Genomic DNA, 19,396 nt, shown 5'->3' with positions numbered 1-19,396 from the left:
AGAAAATGGGGGTAGGAGGTTTTTTTTTAATTTAATATATATATATATATATATATATATATTTTAAAAATATTTTTTTTGCGTGGTTCTGACGTGGCAGTGATATGACGTTAATGTGTCAGCGCGTGTGTGCATTCTCCGTGGTGAGAGTGGTATTCAGTTTTAAAGGTTAAAATTAATACACTTTAAAGATGTTAAGAGGGGTAAATAAATGAAAATTTAGTTTAAGTGCTAAAGTAAGTTGAGCGGACAAGTTTGGGGGAGGGGGGAATGATGTCTTCAATCTATTATTAATCATTGTTGTAGCTTACTGATTTGTCAGATGTTTTTGTTATTATATCAATTTGTTAAGCCTAAACCTACATTAAGTCAGTATTGTCGTACATGCGTAAAAATGAATAAATCATCTCATTAATTATAAGAAAAAAATCACTTTATTAAATAAAATGGGTTGTTTATTACCTATCAATTGCCTTCACCGAAGAAGGATATTATGGACCACTTGAATTAAAAACTTTCAAATTCATAGACGCATTGCTAGGTCTTCCCATAACAAAATTATTCATAAGTTGGGTGAGTTTTGATAATGTGTTTCATTAAACTCACTATCTGTGCGTTCTTCAACAATCGGGGACTGTTCCACATACGCATACATGTCAAGCGTCTGTAGATTAAGGTGATAACCAAAAATTTCAATGATGCGAAGAAATAAAGATAAATGATCATCATTTCAAATAGGAGTTTCATTAAATATTGGTTATCCGTTGGACTTAAAATAATTCGAATATCGTCCAGAAATAACCTCATCATCTTTCGAATTAGTAATACCCATTTTACTCCTAAACAACCTTTTCAAACGATCATATTTGAGAGATAAAGAAAATGATTGAACTACTATAGGACGCTAATTATATCGCATCGAATCCCCATTATGCAAAACTTCCCACCCCAATGTAAATTTACTCTTGCCTTATCCATTTTAAAGTAAAAAATGAATAAGGCTCAACAAATATTTTGAATTATGAAATTTAACAAAAAAAAATTTTGAGTTGATGCAGAAATAAACCTACACTCACACTCTTTATATAGTATCGAGAATTTTGAAATTGTTACAAGATAAACATGAGATCCTACCTTATAAGGTAAACATGAGATCCTACCTTACAATGTGAACATGAGATCCTACCTTACAAGGTTAACGACTCCATTTACCTCGTAATACCTTGCACTTTTCAAAATCTGTCAAATAGATAATAGATAAGGTAAGTGACTCTATTTACCTTATAAGGTAAAATCACCGTTTTTATCTTATACTTTAATATGTGGACTAACATCGTTAACTTTTTAATGGACAAGGTCCGTTTTGAAATTTTTCCATTTTGATGTACCCTTTTGAAATTTTGACTAAAAAATTTGTCCTTTAGGTTCCGGATTAAAAAATTATTATTATTTTTTTGGGAGAGGATGGAGCTGGTGGGGTGGTTTAAGAAAATTTTCGAAAAGTTTTAAAAACTAAATTTTAAAAATAAAAAGAAAATTGGTGTAGAGGGAGGGGGAAGGGGCGTTAGTAGGTAAAAGGGGTGGGGGCTGGGGGTGAGGGTAGGGTAAGATTTTTTTTTGATATTTTAAAAAAATAAATTTAAAAAATAAATTAGGGTAGGGGTTTGGCAGGGGGTGGGGTCAGGTCGAGGTAGGGGGTGGGATAAGCAAAAGTTTGAAATTTTTTAAAAAAGAAAATTACAAAAGAAATTAATGGGGAGGGGGAGGTGAAGGGGGCAGGAGTGGGGTGGGAGGTGAAATTAAATATATATGGTAAAGAGTAATGTTGACACCCAATTTTGGCTCTCCATACTAAAAATTAACGCATTTAGGCTCCCTAATCGTTAAATGACACAATATACGATTTTCACATATTTTTTTAACAATTGTTAATAAATTATTGTTAATCATCATTATTTTAGGATTTTTACTCATTTGTAGTCATATTTTAATAATTTATTGATAATTATCTTTAATTTCATAAATTTTAAAATTTTTATCAGTTTATTATTATTTTACTATTGTTGCACAGTCATTTGCATACGTACACATCACAACATTGTAATATTTTACTGCACAGTATAATTTTAATTATTTATTGCATAATATATTTTTTTCAAGACAATTATATTTTTTATTTGTTGTTTATATTTTTCAATAATTATACATCAGCATTTATATTTTTGTATATTATTTAATACGACTTACAAATGTGAGTCGATTTAATTATTTTAATATACACAACAACAAATTAATCAAGTCAAGGTCTCGTCATATTTATGACATTTGACTTTTCTTTTATCTACTACCCAAGTTTAAAGAATATGTTGAAAAAAAAGTAAATTTAATATCTTATTTTGTTATTATTTTTCTTTTTTAAATACTCAATATATATACACATAATAAATACTCAATATACACACGTACGCGATATGACATCATATTTTTATAATATTTTTAATTAATATATTTTTTTAATATTTTCAACATTCTTTATATTTTTTCATAATTACAATTTTTTTTTTGTATTTTTACTATTCACAAACACCAAATCAAATTAATTATTTTTACATAATATAATATAAATAAAAAATAGAGAGACAAACAACACAAAGTAAGTACAGCCACAAATACATTGACACCTTTTCCTTTAAAAACAACACAATAACACACACTCCACACATCTACACGCACTAACGCACACAAAAACAAATCATCCGCACAAACCATTATCAAAAACCCACCAGCGCCGCCACCCTCTTCCTTTTCCCACGGCCTTTATCAGGGGGCAGATCCAGGAATTTCAGAAAGGGTGCAGTAGTACATATACGAATTAGTCGAAAGATTCAGCCTCTACTATATATATATATATAAAAAAAAAATAGTCGGATGTAAAAGTTTTTTACATATACGGATTAGTCGGATGTACATCCGCCACTGGCCTTCACCTTCTTCCTTTCCCGTGCTCCTCATTGCCGCTGGCTCGCCGGAGTTGTGACCGGCGAGATATAGCCCGAAACAGCCGCTGCCGCTGTCTTTTCCCCCTCTTCGTGCCGTTGCTTCGCCGGGGTGATGACCGGCGAAGCCCCACGCCTCCAACGACCACCACCGCCATCTGACCGCTTTGGATGCTCTCCGGCAATTCTCTTTGTTCACTTGTAATACGTGTCTTGGTAGTTTTTCTTTAAAGTTGGACGAAAACATTCATTCCAGTAACTTTAATTTTGACTCTTGTTTGTTAATTGTTGGGTTGGAAAGTCTACAATTGTCTCTGCTAGCTGCTACTTTTGACAAATTAGAATTTTATTGGCATTTGCTCCATTTCAGCTTTTGTTCACACAATATTTACTCTACTTTCACTAATCACTAATTATGTGGCTGATTTTGCTCAAGAAATTGACTTCAATGTTGCTGTTACTGTTGCTATGAGTTTTAGACAATTTTAGAGGGTATTTCTATCCTTCTAGTGTTTGTCAGATATTTCATACTCGTAGGATAATAAGTTGTTGGCGAATGAAATTATATCTCCAACTTTATTTATAAAGTTAGTATTATTTTATATTAAGGGCAAATACTTGCCAATGAAATTATCTCTTCGTATATTTGAAGTTCTCTCATTACAAAAGATTGACTTTATTTTATCAAAGATATTATTTTATGTTAATAGCCGATATTTGATCGATGAAGAAATTTTTTGTCGATTTTTGAGGCCTGCATAAATAAAAAGACAGGTATTGCGTATATAAATACGTAATAAAATATTAAATTTGGACGATGACGAAAATTTTATAAAAACGCAAAAAATTTTATGATTCGTATCTTGTTAAAACGATTTAGAACGACCAATCAATCGAGCAGCCACTTCGTAGTCACGACGTAGCCCACTCTTTTTAACGAAAATTATATTCTTATACATATATGCACACATATCTTTTTAATTTATTTTGATAAATATTTATTTGTTACTAACATTTTATTTACAAGTGTTTATACAGGTCATTGAAAATACTCATCGGAAATGCATTTAAAAAAAGTTTCATTTTTATGTTTTATTTTTACACTTTCACAATTGTACAACTATTAATTATAGTAAAATCTTTATTTTTGGGGTACTAGGCGGGATATTTTTTATTTAAGCGATTCTCATCACGCGTTAGGCAAATCAGGACGTCAATATTTATATTAAATTGACTTAGATAGTTAATCAAATAATTCATATTTTTTACACTAAAGAATATTGCGTAATCTTTTCTTTAAAACCAATTTTTTCTTTATTCAATCTTTTCTTTTCATTCATGTTTTTTTTTATATACTTTTGTTTATCTTAACACACTTCTTATACACATAATTTTATAATAAAATATGTAATTTACACATTCTTACATATAAATTGTTTATAACATTTTAATACATGTTTTATATTTGTATTTATAAATATTAATTTTTTCTTTATAATTTAATAAATCTAAGTCTGGTCAGGAATTATATTTGTAGATTCTGAAGGATGTCTAATCCCTTCTCTTCGAAATAATTTAAACTTTTACCTAGAATTTAATTTGGTTCGTAGATTAAAACACAAGTCATACATATTAATAATAAATAGGTTTTCTTATTTTTCTAAAAAATTAGGTGGCGTCTCTATATAAAAATTAATTGTTTTGAGTTTATAATATCGTGCTCGTTTTGATCTTAAGTAAAAATCGGGTATGACAAGTAAAATAAGATTATCTATAATATATTAAAGGTGGGAAGACTATTAGAAAAGTGATTTGAACTTTTTGTCTTTCATTAAAAGATTCTTCTTTAGATAAAATTGTTTTTTTACTATTTATTTAATTTAGTATTTAATTATTTTTTATTATATTAAGTAGACTTCCTAAAATATATGAGACTTCTAAAATATATGGTAGGAGAACTAATTAATATTTTTCTTTCTACTAAACTTCCTAAAATATATGGGACTCTTAAAATATATGGTAGGAGAATTAATTAATATTGTACTTTCTACTGTTCAATTAAAAAAATACTTCTAAAACAGGACTCTATTAAGGAAATACTTCAATAAATATTGATATGCACGTTAAACTACCGAACAAATCGGTTTGCCTATTGGGAGAATATGATTGATGCTCATCTAACTTGATTCGATTGCATGTCTAGAGTGGTGGATGCTTGATTTTCTGACCCTCAAATTCTTCACCATTTTTGTCACCATAATAGAATTCAACATGTGTGTGTATATATATATATATATATATATATATATATATATCTTCTTTATTTTCATTCAAAATCATTCTTTAGGGCCAATTTTGGCTCAGACAAGAATTAGTTGGATCAAAATTGAAGTTTTGTGTTCACTATTATATTTTTTTAATAGTTTACAGTTCGTAGATGAATGTCGATTTGCTTTGAAGAATTTCTTGTGTAAAGATTATGTTTAATTGTATTATTTTGATATCTTTATTATAATATTATTTTAATCTACAGATACTAGATGAATGTTGGTCAGCTTTGAAAAATTTTTAGGCAAAAGTTAGGTTTAATTGTATTATCGTAATATTTCTATTAGTTTGTTATTTTATGGTAGTTTACAGTTCGTAAATGAATCTCGATCGACTTTGAGAATTTTTTGTGTGTAAAGTTTAAGTTTAATTCTATTATTTTGATATCACTTTTATCGTATTATTTTATCGCAGTTTACAAGTGATAGATAAATGTTGGTCGACTTTGAGAAATTTTTTTTATGTAAAGGTTAGGTTTAGTTGTATTTTTTTATTTTTTTTGGTAAATAAGCATTTTATTTCACCAAAAGGACATTTACAAAGTTCCAAACAGGGTCAGACCCCCTGTTTCTCATACATGTAATAAATTTATACTATCTCTAAGACATCACCTATTCAGCTAGGGAATTTGATCTAGTAGTAACTAATCAAGACTTTCCAACCAACATTACAATGTAAACCTTGTATCAATAATTCAGGTGGTGTTCTTCACGGTGCTGCAGTTTGCTGTTGAGAGGGCCTTCCCATTTCCTTTGAGTTTTGCTTTGAATATGGACATGGATAACAATTTTCCTGCAAAATTGATCTTCATTATAGCTACCCCGTTGGAATATGATAGAGTTCCGTGTTCTCCATATTATATTGATCACCATTCCAAAGACACTACTGATGATGGAGCTTTTGGCTGATCTTTCTTTTGCTTGTTTGGCCACCTACTCTACTTCAGTGTTCCAATCTCCCACATTCCTCTGTACACCCATCCATAGCAGCAATCGTCTCCATAAACTTCTAGTGACATTGCACTCCATGTACGGATGATCAAGAGTCTCATTAGCACTTCGACATAGTACACATTCAATAGGAACCTGTATTCAAATTTTTGCTAGTCTTTCCACTGTAGGTAGTCTATGTTGTAGAGCTAGCCACAGAATGAATTTATGTCTGGGGTGTATACATGGGTGTATTACAATGCTTCTCCAAGAAACTTTTGGGTACTGAGATGTCATAGCCTTATAAAGCTTTTTGATCAAGAACTTGGAGCCTTTGACACATGCTACTAACTGAGTCTGTAGGTTTCCTTGTAATCCCGGGGCCCTCATGACCTACTCTCTTGACTCAATGATGTTCCGGATGGCCCAAGTAGCATTTTTTGGGCTTATACAAGACTCCACAGTGTCATGTTTTATGTAATAGTTATGAACCCATTTGATCCACAGACTATCCTTCTTTTCGGCTAGAGCCCAGAGCTATTTTGTAATAGCAACTGCATTCCACATTGATAAATTCATAACATTTAGTCCTCTTGCAGCCTTTGGAAGGCAAATCTTCTCCCCCGCCACCAGTGCTTTTTTTGAAGTCAGAATGTTCCCACTCTACAAGAATACTCTACATAACCTATTTATCATTTTCATAATTCTTTTTGGAAGTAGGAATATCTGAGCCCAATATGTCTGGATACCAATACCACAACCTTTATTAATTGGACTCTACCTGCATATGACAGTAACTTTGTACTCCAACATGTCATTCTTTCAACAATATTTTCCACCAAGGGGATACATTGATCAATAGTTACCTTTTTTGTTGAGGGGTACCCTAGGTAATTGAAGGGAAGACTCTCTTCCTTGTAGCCCAAATATTCAAGGATTTGATGCTTTGCTTGTGGTTTTACACCTGAAAAATAGACTGAGCTTTTATCAATGTTTGCCTGTAGTCCTGATGATTGGGAGAACCTGTGGAAAGCCTCCTGGATTAGAGTAACTGAGGTTAAACCAACTTTGCAGAAAAAAAGTAAATCATCTGCAAAGCATATATGCTTTACCCCTAGTTTTTTGCATCTTGGGTGGTACTGGAAGCTCTTTTCTCTGCATATGCAACTTAAATCCCTATTCAAATATTCCATGGCTATCACAAACAGATAGGGTGACATGGGGTCACCCTGTCTTACACCTCTTCTTCCTTGGAATGGTTTTGTTAGACCCCCATTTAAAACAAAAGAATAGGAGACAGAGCTTATGCATTCCATGACCCAGGCTATGAACTTCATGGGAAAACCTAGCTCAGCTAACATACTCCTGATAAAGCTCTATTCTATTGAGTCATAGGCTTTTCTAAGGTCCACTTTCAACACACATCTGGGGGAAAGACCCTTTCTAGAATACCATGTGAATAGTTCATGGCTGAAAAGGATATTATCAATAATGCTTTTGCCCTAAATAAAAGCAGATTGTGAGGGTCCTACAATAGATCCTATAACCTTTTTCATCCTGTTGGTTGTATTATTTTGATATCTCTATTATCGTATTATTTTGTTATTGTTTACAGGTTGTAGATGAATCTCAGACGACTTTCAGAAAATTTTTGTGAGTAAAGATTAGATTTAATTGTATTATTTTGATGTCTCCATCATTGTTTTGTTTTGTTGCAATTTACATATGATAGATGAATGTCGCTCGACTTTTAAAAATATTTTTGGTAAAGATTAGGTTTAATAAATAAATATTCATCTTAACATATTCAAAAGATATTAAATTTAATTATTATATTCATCTTTATTATTTAAACAAATATCCTATTTAGTATAATGTTTGAACTCATTAAAGTGAGGTACACGCGCAAGGCGCGTATACCTAAACTAGTATAATATTAAGTAAGAGCATAATTGAAAAAAAAAAATTATGGGATACCACCAAATTAGTGGTTACATAAACTGAGTATTTTCATGATTTTCAAACCATGAAATTAAACCATACCATACCATATGTTTTAACAAACAATCAAAACAAACATAATTTTCTTAATAATTATACAATACCATACCATGAGAAATTACCATCCAAACAAAGTGTAAAAGAGAGCTTCACACCAACGCACCAAGTGTAATAATCTTTATGTAGTGTCATTTCATTTAATCTCTTTAGGAATAGTATTATTAATATATACAAGAGGCTTGGAAGAAGTTGACGATTATCCTCCCAGCTTGTCGACTAAAATTTCTTATTGATATTTTTAAAATTTTATCCTCTAATTTTAATTGTACATTAATTGTACCCTTCAATTTATGAAGAAGAAATTCATACTTCTTTTACTGAAATATATGAAGTATAAACAACATAAATCTCATCTTAAATGAAACTAATTACATAAGATCCCGGATTGACTTTCTCTCTCCCAGATTTGGAAATATACATATACATGTCGAAGTACCTCATACATAACTCCAATGTATGAGGAAACTGTTTTTCCTAAAATTATGAAAATAAAATCATATCCAATTATTCTCTTACCTTAGTAAGAGCAGTAATTAATGTTCTGATTTTATGGATGCTTAAAAATAGTAACTGTGATTCAAATTCAAAAAATATCTTGAAACATCACCACACTTTTTTTTCGTTATTGCGATTTGAAATTCAATTTAAAAAAAATGATTGTTTTCTTCCGTTTCCCAAAATCAATATGAACATCACTATATTATTGAGGCATTCAGAGCCTTGGAAGTCTGATATTCTTTATATCCGAAGTACGGAGTCGGATAAAATTCAAATTCAAAAAATATCCTCACTATATAATGTTATGACATATGTAATTACTATATAATATCAATAATGTATTCGAAGTATGGAGTCCGATAAAATATTGATTAATTATTTAGATTTAATTATGGTGCATACATATGTATAAGTTGTTTCATATATAACTGTTTTATATATTATAATGTTGTTTTATGCTTTGCGCTGTAATATATATTGTATGAGGGTTGGTTATACATGTATTGCAAAGTATTATAACATAGTAATGTATAATCATATCTTATTTAATGGTTAAAAAGATTATTAATGTATCCAAAGTATGGAATCTGAAAAAATATTGGTTAAGTATTTAGATTAAATTTTGTTACTTACATATATATAAGTTGATTCATACATAACTGTTTTGTATATTATAATATTGTTTATTACTTTGCGTTATAATATTTAGAGATAATGCATCAAAATCCCCCTAAACTTGTCACTGCAACTTACTTTAGCACTTAAACTTAATACGTGTTTATTTACCCCCCTTAAAAACTTCAAACTATATTATTTTCACCCTCTCGTCCACTCAGCCAGGTCAAGCCTTTGTGTTGTAGGACCATGAGCTATTTAATTGGTCCACGTCATTTAATAAATTCAGTCCCTATATAACCCGATCCAATGTATATTTAATTAAAATATTGACCCATTTTAATCAAATACCCGGCCCGCTTTAATGAAATAACCCCAAACCTTTCAACTTCCGTCATTTCTCTTCATTTTCATCCCAATCAATTGACCTAATCGATTGAACCCACGTATTTGTGCCCAAAAATACTAAAATTCTTGAAGGATTTTCAATTGAATCAACGTATTTGTGCCCAAAACTGAAATCTTGAAGGTATTTTTCATTTACATAGTGTAGGGTTTTAACCCATTTATTTTTTGAAGGATTTAGGGTTTTTTTTTTGTTGTTTTTTCAACTTTTGCTAATGCATGTACCTTTTCTGACTTTTTTGCAGTTTGAAAATGGATTTTGTGCACATTACGTTAAGGTTTCACCATGGAGGAATTTTACAATAAAAACCTCGAATTAAATATGTTGGAGGTATTGTTACAGATTGTTTAGATGTAGGTGTTGATAGATTCTCTTATTATGAGTTTGTAGGATATGTCAAAGAAATTGGGTATAATTGTTCATCTTGTGTGGTTTATATTAGACCACCTAAGTCTTCTAAGTTGATTAAAGTTACATGTGATAGGGATATTTTGGGTATTGTACCCAAATTGAAAAATTGAGATATTGTTCAACTATATGTGTCACATTTAATTGAAGAACCTATTGTGGTCCCCCCTTCCTGCTTTTTCTCTTGAATATGAAATCCATGTTGGTGGAGAATCTAGTGCTTCTTTTCATAAAGAGTCTGGTCAAACACGTGAGGATAGTAGAATTTAGGGTTTGAAGAGGCTGTACAAACTAAAAAATCTACTGATTTTGGAGAAGAGTTTGGTGCAGCTTCAACAAGTGTTGGAGAAGAGATGGGTGGGGTTTCTGGTGGGGTTGGTGAAGAATTGTGTAGTGGGGATTGTACTGGTGTGGGAGAAGAGTTTAGTACAGCTTCAACAGGTGTTGGAAAAGAGGTGGATGAGGTTTCTGCTGGTGTTGGTGAAGAGTTATGTGGTGGGGATTCTACTGGTATTGGAGAGGAGTTTGGTACAGCTTCAACAGGTGTTGGTGGGTCTTCTGCTGCTACTGCATCAGAATTTCCAATCATTGAATCTGATTCGGAAAGTGCAAGTGAAATAGTGAAGATTTAGGTTATGGAGACTTGTTTGATGAAATTGATAATGAATATGACAATGATGTTCTTGAGGAGGTTAGGACTTTGAGGGATAGTAAAAGAGATGCCAAACTAAAAAAGAAAAAAAGGTGTCTTAGAGCTGAAGAGGTTAAATTAGGCAAAAAAAAAGTTGATATTAGATATGATGAGTATTTATCCAGAAAAAAAATACTTTGAAAGATAAGATAGGTGGTGATGAGCTATATTTTGATTCAGATGAAGAGGCTAGCTTTGAAATAGACAGTGATGTAGATGTTGATGTTGAAGATGAGGTCCAACAGGCTTCAGGTAGTGGGAAAAAGACAAGGAGAGCAAAAAAAACTAAAGAAAGAATTGTGTTTGATCCTACTTGTAGGTTAGTTGTTTGGAAAACTGGTTTATATTATGAAAATGTTAAGCAATTCAGAGAAGCTATTACTAGGTATGCAGTTCAAGAACATGTAGAAGTAGACAAGTTTATTAATGAACCAACTAGGGTGAGGGTAAAATATGCAGATGGTTGTCCTTGGTTATTGTTTGGTAGTCATGATTCAAGGACATAGGATTTTGTTGTGAAAAATTATATTCCAGTCCATAAATGTACTGCCACAACCAAAAATAAATTGGTCAATTCAAAATACTTAGTAGAAAGATACAAGGACAAAATTATTTCTGAACCTGGAATTAGAGTTTTTCAATTGCAGAATTTGATGAAAATAGATTTGCAGGTGTATGTTGGTAGAACTGTTGCAAGAAAAGCCAGGAATATTGTCTTGCAAGAAATTATGGGTGATCATATGGAGGAATTTAAAAGAATATTGGATTATAGGGATGAACTTTTGAAGTGTAATCCAGGAAGTACATGTGTGATAAGGCTTAGTGAAGAAACTTTTGAAGAGGGAGGAAGAAGATTTCAGGCATTTTATATTTGTTTTGATGCTTTGAAGAAAACATTCAAAGCTGGATGTAGAAGATGTATTGGGTTTGATGGTTGTTTTTTGAAAGGTATTTGCAAAGGGCAATTACTTGTAGCAGTTTGCAAAGATGGGAACAACCAGATGCTACCACTGGCCTGGGCAGTGGTTGAAGTTGAAAATAACTTCACTTAGAGATGGTTTATTAGGCTAGTAAAGGAGATGGGACAGAACTAACAACTATTTCTGATATGCAGAAGATAACTTTTTTCTCTCTTATCTCTTTATTATCTGATTTTACTTAATTTATTATTATGTTATCTAACGTTTTTATATTTTGTTAAAGGGTCTTGACATTGCTATTCATGAGTTGCTGTCAAATGCAGAACAAAGAATGTGTACAAGACACATTCTTGCTAACTGGTCCAAACAATGAAAAGGAATTGAAAGAAGAAATTATTTTTTGGGATATGCCAAGTCTACGTATGAGCAAGAGTTGACAAAAAATCTAGATCATATGGAGATGTTAGGTGACAAGATAGTAGATGATCTACTGTGGTACAACATTGAAAGATGGTCTAAGGTCTACTTCAAAAATTTATGTTGTTGTGATAGTGTTGACAACAACATGGCTGAAAGTTTTAATTCATGGATATTGGGTCTAAGACATAAGACCATTATTACAATGCTTGAGGAAATAAGGATTAAAATGATGAGAAGAATTGGACAGTTGAGGGAGTTCTCTAATACTTGGATAACATATATTTTACCAATGGCTTTAAAGGTATTGAAAGAGAACACATCAAAATCAATGAAGTGTACACTTGAATGGAATGGTGAATATGATTTTGAGGTTAAGGACAGTTGGGGTAATACCTTCACAGTGAATTTGAGTAACAACACTTGTACTTGTAGATCTTTGATGCTAAAGGGTGTGCCTTGTTGTCATGCTATAGCTGCACTACATTTTAGAAGATTGGAGCCTATTCACTATGTTGCGCATTGGTATAGCAAACAAACCTACCTCAAGACCTATAACTACTTCATTAAACCTGTCAGTGGAATGAAAATATGGCCACCATCAACTAACCTTCCTGTTATACCTCCTGAAACTAGAAAACTACCAGGCAGACCTAGCAAGAATAGATGGAAAGAGTAGTCTGAAAACAAGATAGGTAAACTGTCTAAAAATGGTGTTGAGATGACCTGCAACAAGTGCCATGCTAAAGGCCATAATAAGAGGGGTTGTCCTTTGAATGCAAAAGCTACTACTGGTAGAGGAAGGGGGACAACTTTAGTAATGTTAAGTATTGGTTCTTCTACAGCAGCAACTGAATCCCAACCAAGCACAAGTAGAAGAAGAGGAAGACCTAAGGGTTCTACAAAACAGGTAATCATTTGACTTTTTTATTTACTATTTATTCTTATTAAATAACTTTTTATTTTATAATAGGTTGTTGCTTCTTCTACTCTGAATATTGTTGGTGTGACTAGAAGAGGTAGAGGGACTGTTGGTGTTGCTGGAAGGGGTAGAGGGTATGTTGGTGTTGCTGGAAGAGGTAGAGGGACTGTTGGTGCTGCTGGAAGAGGTAGAGGGACTGTAGGTGTTTTTGTAAAGGGTACAGGGACTGTAGTTATTTTTGGAAGGGGTAGAGGGACTATTGGTGTTGCTGGAAGGGGTAGATGGACTGTTGGTGTTGCTGGAAGGGGTAGAAGAACTTCTGTTGTTGCTATATCTAATGTTGGTGGTGTTGCTGGTAGGGGTAGTGGTACAACTTTTAAAAGGCTAAGATTGGTTGGTATGGGAGTACTACATACACAGAGTAGTTTTACAATCCACAATGTAAGTTGAATGATTTCACAGTTTTTAATTTTCAAGCAAATGATCAAATGTCTAAGATAATTTATTCTTGTGTTAATACAGCCTGGAATGCCTTTAAACTCCTCTATAGTGACTGAAAATTTTGGGCATCACAAGCCAAGATCAGGTGTCAAATGGAAAGGAAAAAATGTTGTGACCTAACAAGGACTTCAAGAAATAAAAGCACAAAAAAGAATGAAGACAAGGTCCAAAACTGTCGAAATGAATATGAGCTAAACAGGCTCATCAACTGTCTAGTTGAAGATGCAGTTGTGACTGGTATGCAGTTGTGGCTGCATTAGTTTTGATGAATTATTAATGAAGTTCTCTTGTCTTTTTGAAAAATAATTATGCAGCTTTGACTACAATGTAATATTGTTCTCTGTTAATTATGCAGCTGTGACTACACTAACTTAATCTTTTTTGTCAAACAATTATGTAGCTTTGACTACAATGTAATATTGTTCTCTGTTAATTATGCAGCTGTGACTGCACTAACTTAATCTGTTTTGTCAAACAATTATACAGTTGTGACTGCAATGTATTCACAATCTTTGATATATATGCAGCTGTGACTTCACTATTTTGATGCCTAATTTTTCTCTTTTGACTACTTTGGTATATATTTGTTGTTCTTTGGTATATATGCAACTATATATATGCAGTTGTGACTGCACTATCATATATGCAGAAGTCAATTGAATCACTTTGGACTAAATCATGTTTGACAGTTTAATAAGAACATCAACATTCCATTTGTAATCCCAGAAGAAAACATTACATTAAATTATCATCCCACAAGACCTAACAAAATTTACTCAATTCCAAATACAATGTAAAGATAAAGAACTACATTACACTAAAAATAAGTCAAGAATAATTACATTAGACCAAATTCATTTCAAAATAAAGGATGATACACACCATAATACCAACTAAGAACACCAAATTCTAAGGTAATTTTATTGAGTCATTCCTTACATAGATCATCCCGAACCAAGAGCTAGTAGCTATGACAACAACACAACAACAAAACACAATAATAAACAGTGCATTATCCGTAGTCGTTCCTTTAGCCATGTTACTTCTCCACTTCTTCTCTCTTTCTTTCATCTTCTCAATCTCTTCTTCCAGCTTCTTGAACTTCATATCTACACAATCATCATCTTCTTTTGATGCTCTAGGCTTATCAACTTCTTCAGAAGTTTTCGCAGTCAATTTTCTAACTTCATCGAATGATGTAGACTTGTTATATTCTCAAGCTCACCTAATTTTTCAATCAATTTAAGGATTACAAATTTGGACCTCGAATCTTTATTTTCTTTATCCCTCCAACACCAAAAATCTCAAGATCTTGGACCCTTCCATGATTAAAAAGAAGAAATCAGAATTCAATTAAATCAGTTGCGATAAAAAGAACAAGAAATTGGGAGAAAAATATCATCTTTACCCCATAGTAATTACAAGCCCAATATCTTCTACGGAGATTCATCGAAGTCCAAGATATCTTCAAAGGCACCACAAATCCATGATTGCATCGAACCTCTTGGTTCAAAGGAAAATCGTCCTCCTCCATACAAAGCTTACTCAAGTTAATTGATCTCATGATGTGCTACAAAGAATTCACTCCAAAAAATTTCATCAAATAGAAAAAAGTTGATAAGAAAGCATAATTTTTTTAAAAGAAGAGAGGAATTATACCTTATAATAAAGTAAAGGGCTTGATTTTCTAAGGAATTTCAAATCTTGTCTTGATTGAAGATGAAGGAGATGAGAAAAGAAAAAGAAATTAAGGTTCTTATTGAATTTGGGGGAAATATTACCGTTGCCTAGACTTTTATTCATTTTTTTGGTTAGATTTTCACCTTCTATGCACTTTGATTTGATGGAGAAACACACGCCTTAGTTGAAGGAACAAAAGGGTGAAAATAATATAGTTTGAAGTTTTTAAGGGGGGTAAATAAACGCGTGTTAAGTTTAAGTGCTAAAGTAAGTTATAGTGACAAGTTTAGGGGGGTTTTAATGCATTATCGCTAATATTTATTGTATTAAGGTTTATTATACATATATTTAAATGTATGATGACATAATGAATGTATAATGTTATTATACATATATTTAAAGATATGAGATTTCAGTAGTTGAAAATATAATGATATCTGACATGCAATTTAGTGTATAATTATTTGTCATACGTTACAAATATTAAACATTAAGTGTATGAATGTTTGTTATATGTTAGATATAAATGATAATTTATTGTATTAGTTGCAAACATCGATAGTATTAATATTCTAATGATTGAGAAGTACCGATACAACAGATTTTACGTCATTGCAATACATTGAATTAAAATCAAAATCTGACCCTAGTAAATGATGTTGCTGACTATACATAACATATGTATGTATAAGCAGTTTCAATAAAACAATAAAAACTAAGAATCCTAACCAACATAAAAAAACTAAGAAGTGTTGTAATTGTTTAACATCTCTAGGTGCTTGATGAAATTTGAGAACGCTCAAAATAACAGATCCAGTGAATCCCGTGCAGCTTTCGTATCCATTTGAGACACTGTAAATCCACAATTATGAATTGGAAAAGGTGATAGCAACAAAATATATGTTCGAATTTATTCCTTGTGCAACAGGACTCATTAAAGTGAACAGCAAAAGAAACAAATATTAATTTTCAAATGAAAAATTTACCCGTATAATAACTAGAGCTTGTTTTTTCTCTTACGTTAACTTGAAACGATGAGGAGATTTTTGTGTGTGCGGATGTGTGATGAAATTGGAGAGAGATTATTGTAGATCGCTAGTATTTATGGGTGTGGAGAGATAATAAGAAGGTTTAATGGAGATAGATAATTGGAGAGAAAAGGTAGCAAGATTTTAGAAGAAAAATAAGGAGCACAATTTAGAGCAAAATACGGTGGTTTGGGATGTATAAAAAGGAAGAGAGAGAAGGTAAAAAAGGTAGGAATTTGAGTAATTAATTTGAGATTTTTGTAATTTATTTTTCAATATGCGATTTTATGTAATAAAGTAAAGTTACCTTATGTATAGATGTAATTTTTAGATATATGAATCTGGTTGCTTACATGTGTAGCTGCAGCCATTTCTCTGATTTGTGGGTTGTGGCCCAACTTCACACATAACGTAGGTTGAAGTGATAATTACATTACTCAAATACTCCCTCCGTTTCAAAAAGAATAACCTACTTTCCTTTTTAGTTCGTTTAGAAAAGAATGACCCGTTTCCTTTTTTTTTTGGCAATACTTTAATTTCAACTTTTCACATGGCATGTTTATGACCACAAGATTAAAAGGACATTTTGATATATTTGACACTACTTTAATTTAAGGTCATAAGATTCAAAAACCTTCTTTATTTTATTAAACTTTGTGTCAAGTCAAATTAGGTCATTCTTTTTGAAATTCAGGGAGTAAATTTTTCTTCATTTGCTTTTCTTATTGTGCCTGTTTTTCAGCAAATGTAGAGAAACATAACTAATCAACGTGGCATTTAATTTGCAGTTTTGTAAGCAGTACCAAAAAATTCATTAATCTTCACTTTAGAAAATTCTTTTCAAACTTATTATCTCAAATAACTAGTAAAATAATTCTCGCTTCGCGCAGTTATAAAAAGTATTTAATAATAATTTCTTTTATAAATTTAGATAAGAACGGAGACAAATTTTTATATGCAAATATAAAACTTACTTAATTATGTATGTTGACGAAATTTAAAATATAAAATATTTTTATTAAAAAAATAGAGTTTGGAGAAACTTCATTTTCATAAACAGAAAAAAGAAGGTATTTTTTAAAGACATTTTTACTTTTGATTTTATATATATATATATATATATATATATATATATATAGAGAGAGAGAGAGAGAGAGAGAGAGAGAGAGAGTGGCACCTGTACATAGTTATTTAATATCATTTATTAGATAGTAATCATTTTGTTTTACTAATATTTTCTTATATAGAATAAACTAAATGATGAAGCAAAAATAACAAAAACTAATTAAAAAGAAAAATAAATAAATAGTCAAGCTAAAGTGTACGGAATACAATATATAGAGAGAGAGATTGAAGATTACATTAATTTTTCAAATGAATACCACATTCAATATATATTAAATTCACAAAAAATAAAGTGGAAAAACTAGAGAAAAGGGAATTAAAAGGAATTTGAAAAATAATATTTGAAAGGCCTCAATACACATACGGAAATATTTAGTTATTAGGGAAAAACTTCTTATGTTAGGATTTGTATTTAAATTTATATATATATGTATTTTTTAATCATTTATTTCATGTTAAAAAGTTTCTTTCACATTAATTAGATTTTAAAAGCACTTAAATAATTATCCATGATGCAACATGCATTAATCTTGAGTTAAGACTATAAACTTAGACTCATTATAATTTTTTTGATCTTTGTAAGCGATACTATTATTGTACATCATACATTTACACATAATTAATAGATTTGGAAATAAATATATTTTCTTTTATTCACTTTGTAAGTGACTAAGAAATTTTAATCCCTCCATATGACTGATTGATTTAGATTTAAGATTACAGATAGTGCTTTATATTTTTATTCAAGCTATATTGTGATGAGATTTAGAACACTCATCTCCATATTAGTTTACATATTGTTGAAATTGACGAATAAATAAATATTTAAGCTGATATTTATATACCTACACTTGCATTGTGAAATTATTTAAAAGTTATTTTGGCTTAGACACACTTCAATAATTAAAAAAGCAATTCTATAATACTAAAAATAATGCAACGAAGAGATTTCTCAAACATTATTTGATATAAATTCTTCATTTAGATTGTAAGACGTGTATTTATAATATAATGTCTTGTGGTCATAAACAAATTAAGGAGCACAAAATAAATGAATTAGACATCAATAGAAAGTGAATAGAAAGATCACTACATTAAAAGCAATAGGACACCAAAAACTATGAAGACATCCATAATATTCAAGCTAGAAGCCAAACAAAATGACAACGATCAAATATGTTAACGTATCGGTCATGTCCAACGTCTCTTCTTCAGCAAATTTACACTCTTCACCACTTTCACATCTACTTGAAATTGCATCATCACTTAGTTCTCTTTGAACACTTCTTTCCTCGATGTGTTGTCACAATCTCAATTATGTGACATTTTAAAAGGTAGCAAATGATTTTTATTTCTTTTTGGTAAAAAATATATGGGAGTTCAAACAATGAAAATTCTAAACAATATACAATGAAATAAATAATCTTAATTTTGATGATGGAGGAAAAAAAAACTCATAGTGCTTCTATTTATAGGATAACAATAAGGAATATCAAATGATATTATGAATATGATTATTAATATTATTTAAGAGTTATGACCATCAAAAGTCATGGGAGTAATGGAAAGACAATTAACTTTTTATATTAAAGAATATGAATAAATGAATTAGTAATTGATACATTCATTTTAATTGTTAAACAAATTAATTAATTCATGAAAAGAATAGAGAAAAAAATAAAAAAATCTCAAAAAAGGAGAAAAAGGATAAATAAGAATGGAGGCCAGAGAGAGGTGTCGAATCACCTTCTCCATGTTCCTCCTTTATTATTATATATAGATTTTTAAATATTTATGTAGCTGTAAATCATTTTATTAAGGACAAAAGAGAAGTTTTAAAGTTAGATTATTTCTAAATATAGTAAAGTGAC

General features: G+C 30.9%; 1 protein-coding gene across 1 annotated transcript; it reads left to right on the top strand.

Moving 5' to 3' along the window:
* The first annotated feature begins 12,306 nt into the window (after window positions 1-12,306).
* On the top strand, window positions 12,307-12,948 carry LOC107875886. The gene has a single exon (XM_016722803.2). The coding sequence runs from the start codon at window positions 12,307-12,309 to the stop codon at window positions 12,946-12,948; it is 642 nt and encodes a 213-aa protein (XP_016578289.2).
* The last annotated feature ends 6,448 nt before the right edge of the window (window positions 12,949-19,396 follow it).

Source organism: Capsicum annuum, chromosome 1, assembly GCF_002878395.1.
Source record: "Capsicum annuum cultivar UCD-10X-F1 chromosome 1, UCD10Xv1.1, whole genome shotgun sequence".
Classification (NCBI taxonomy): domain Eukaryota; kingdom Viridiplantae; phylum Streptophyta; class Magnoliopsida; order Solanales; family Solanaceae; genus Capsicum; species Capsicum annuum.
The sequence above is the reverse complement of the archived record's forward strand: the minus strand, read 5'-3'. Positions and strand labels throughout refer to the sequence as shown.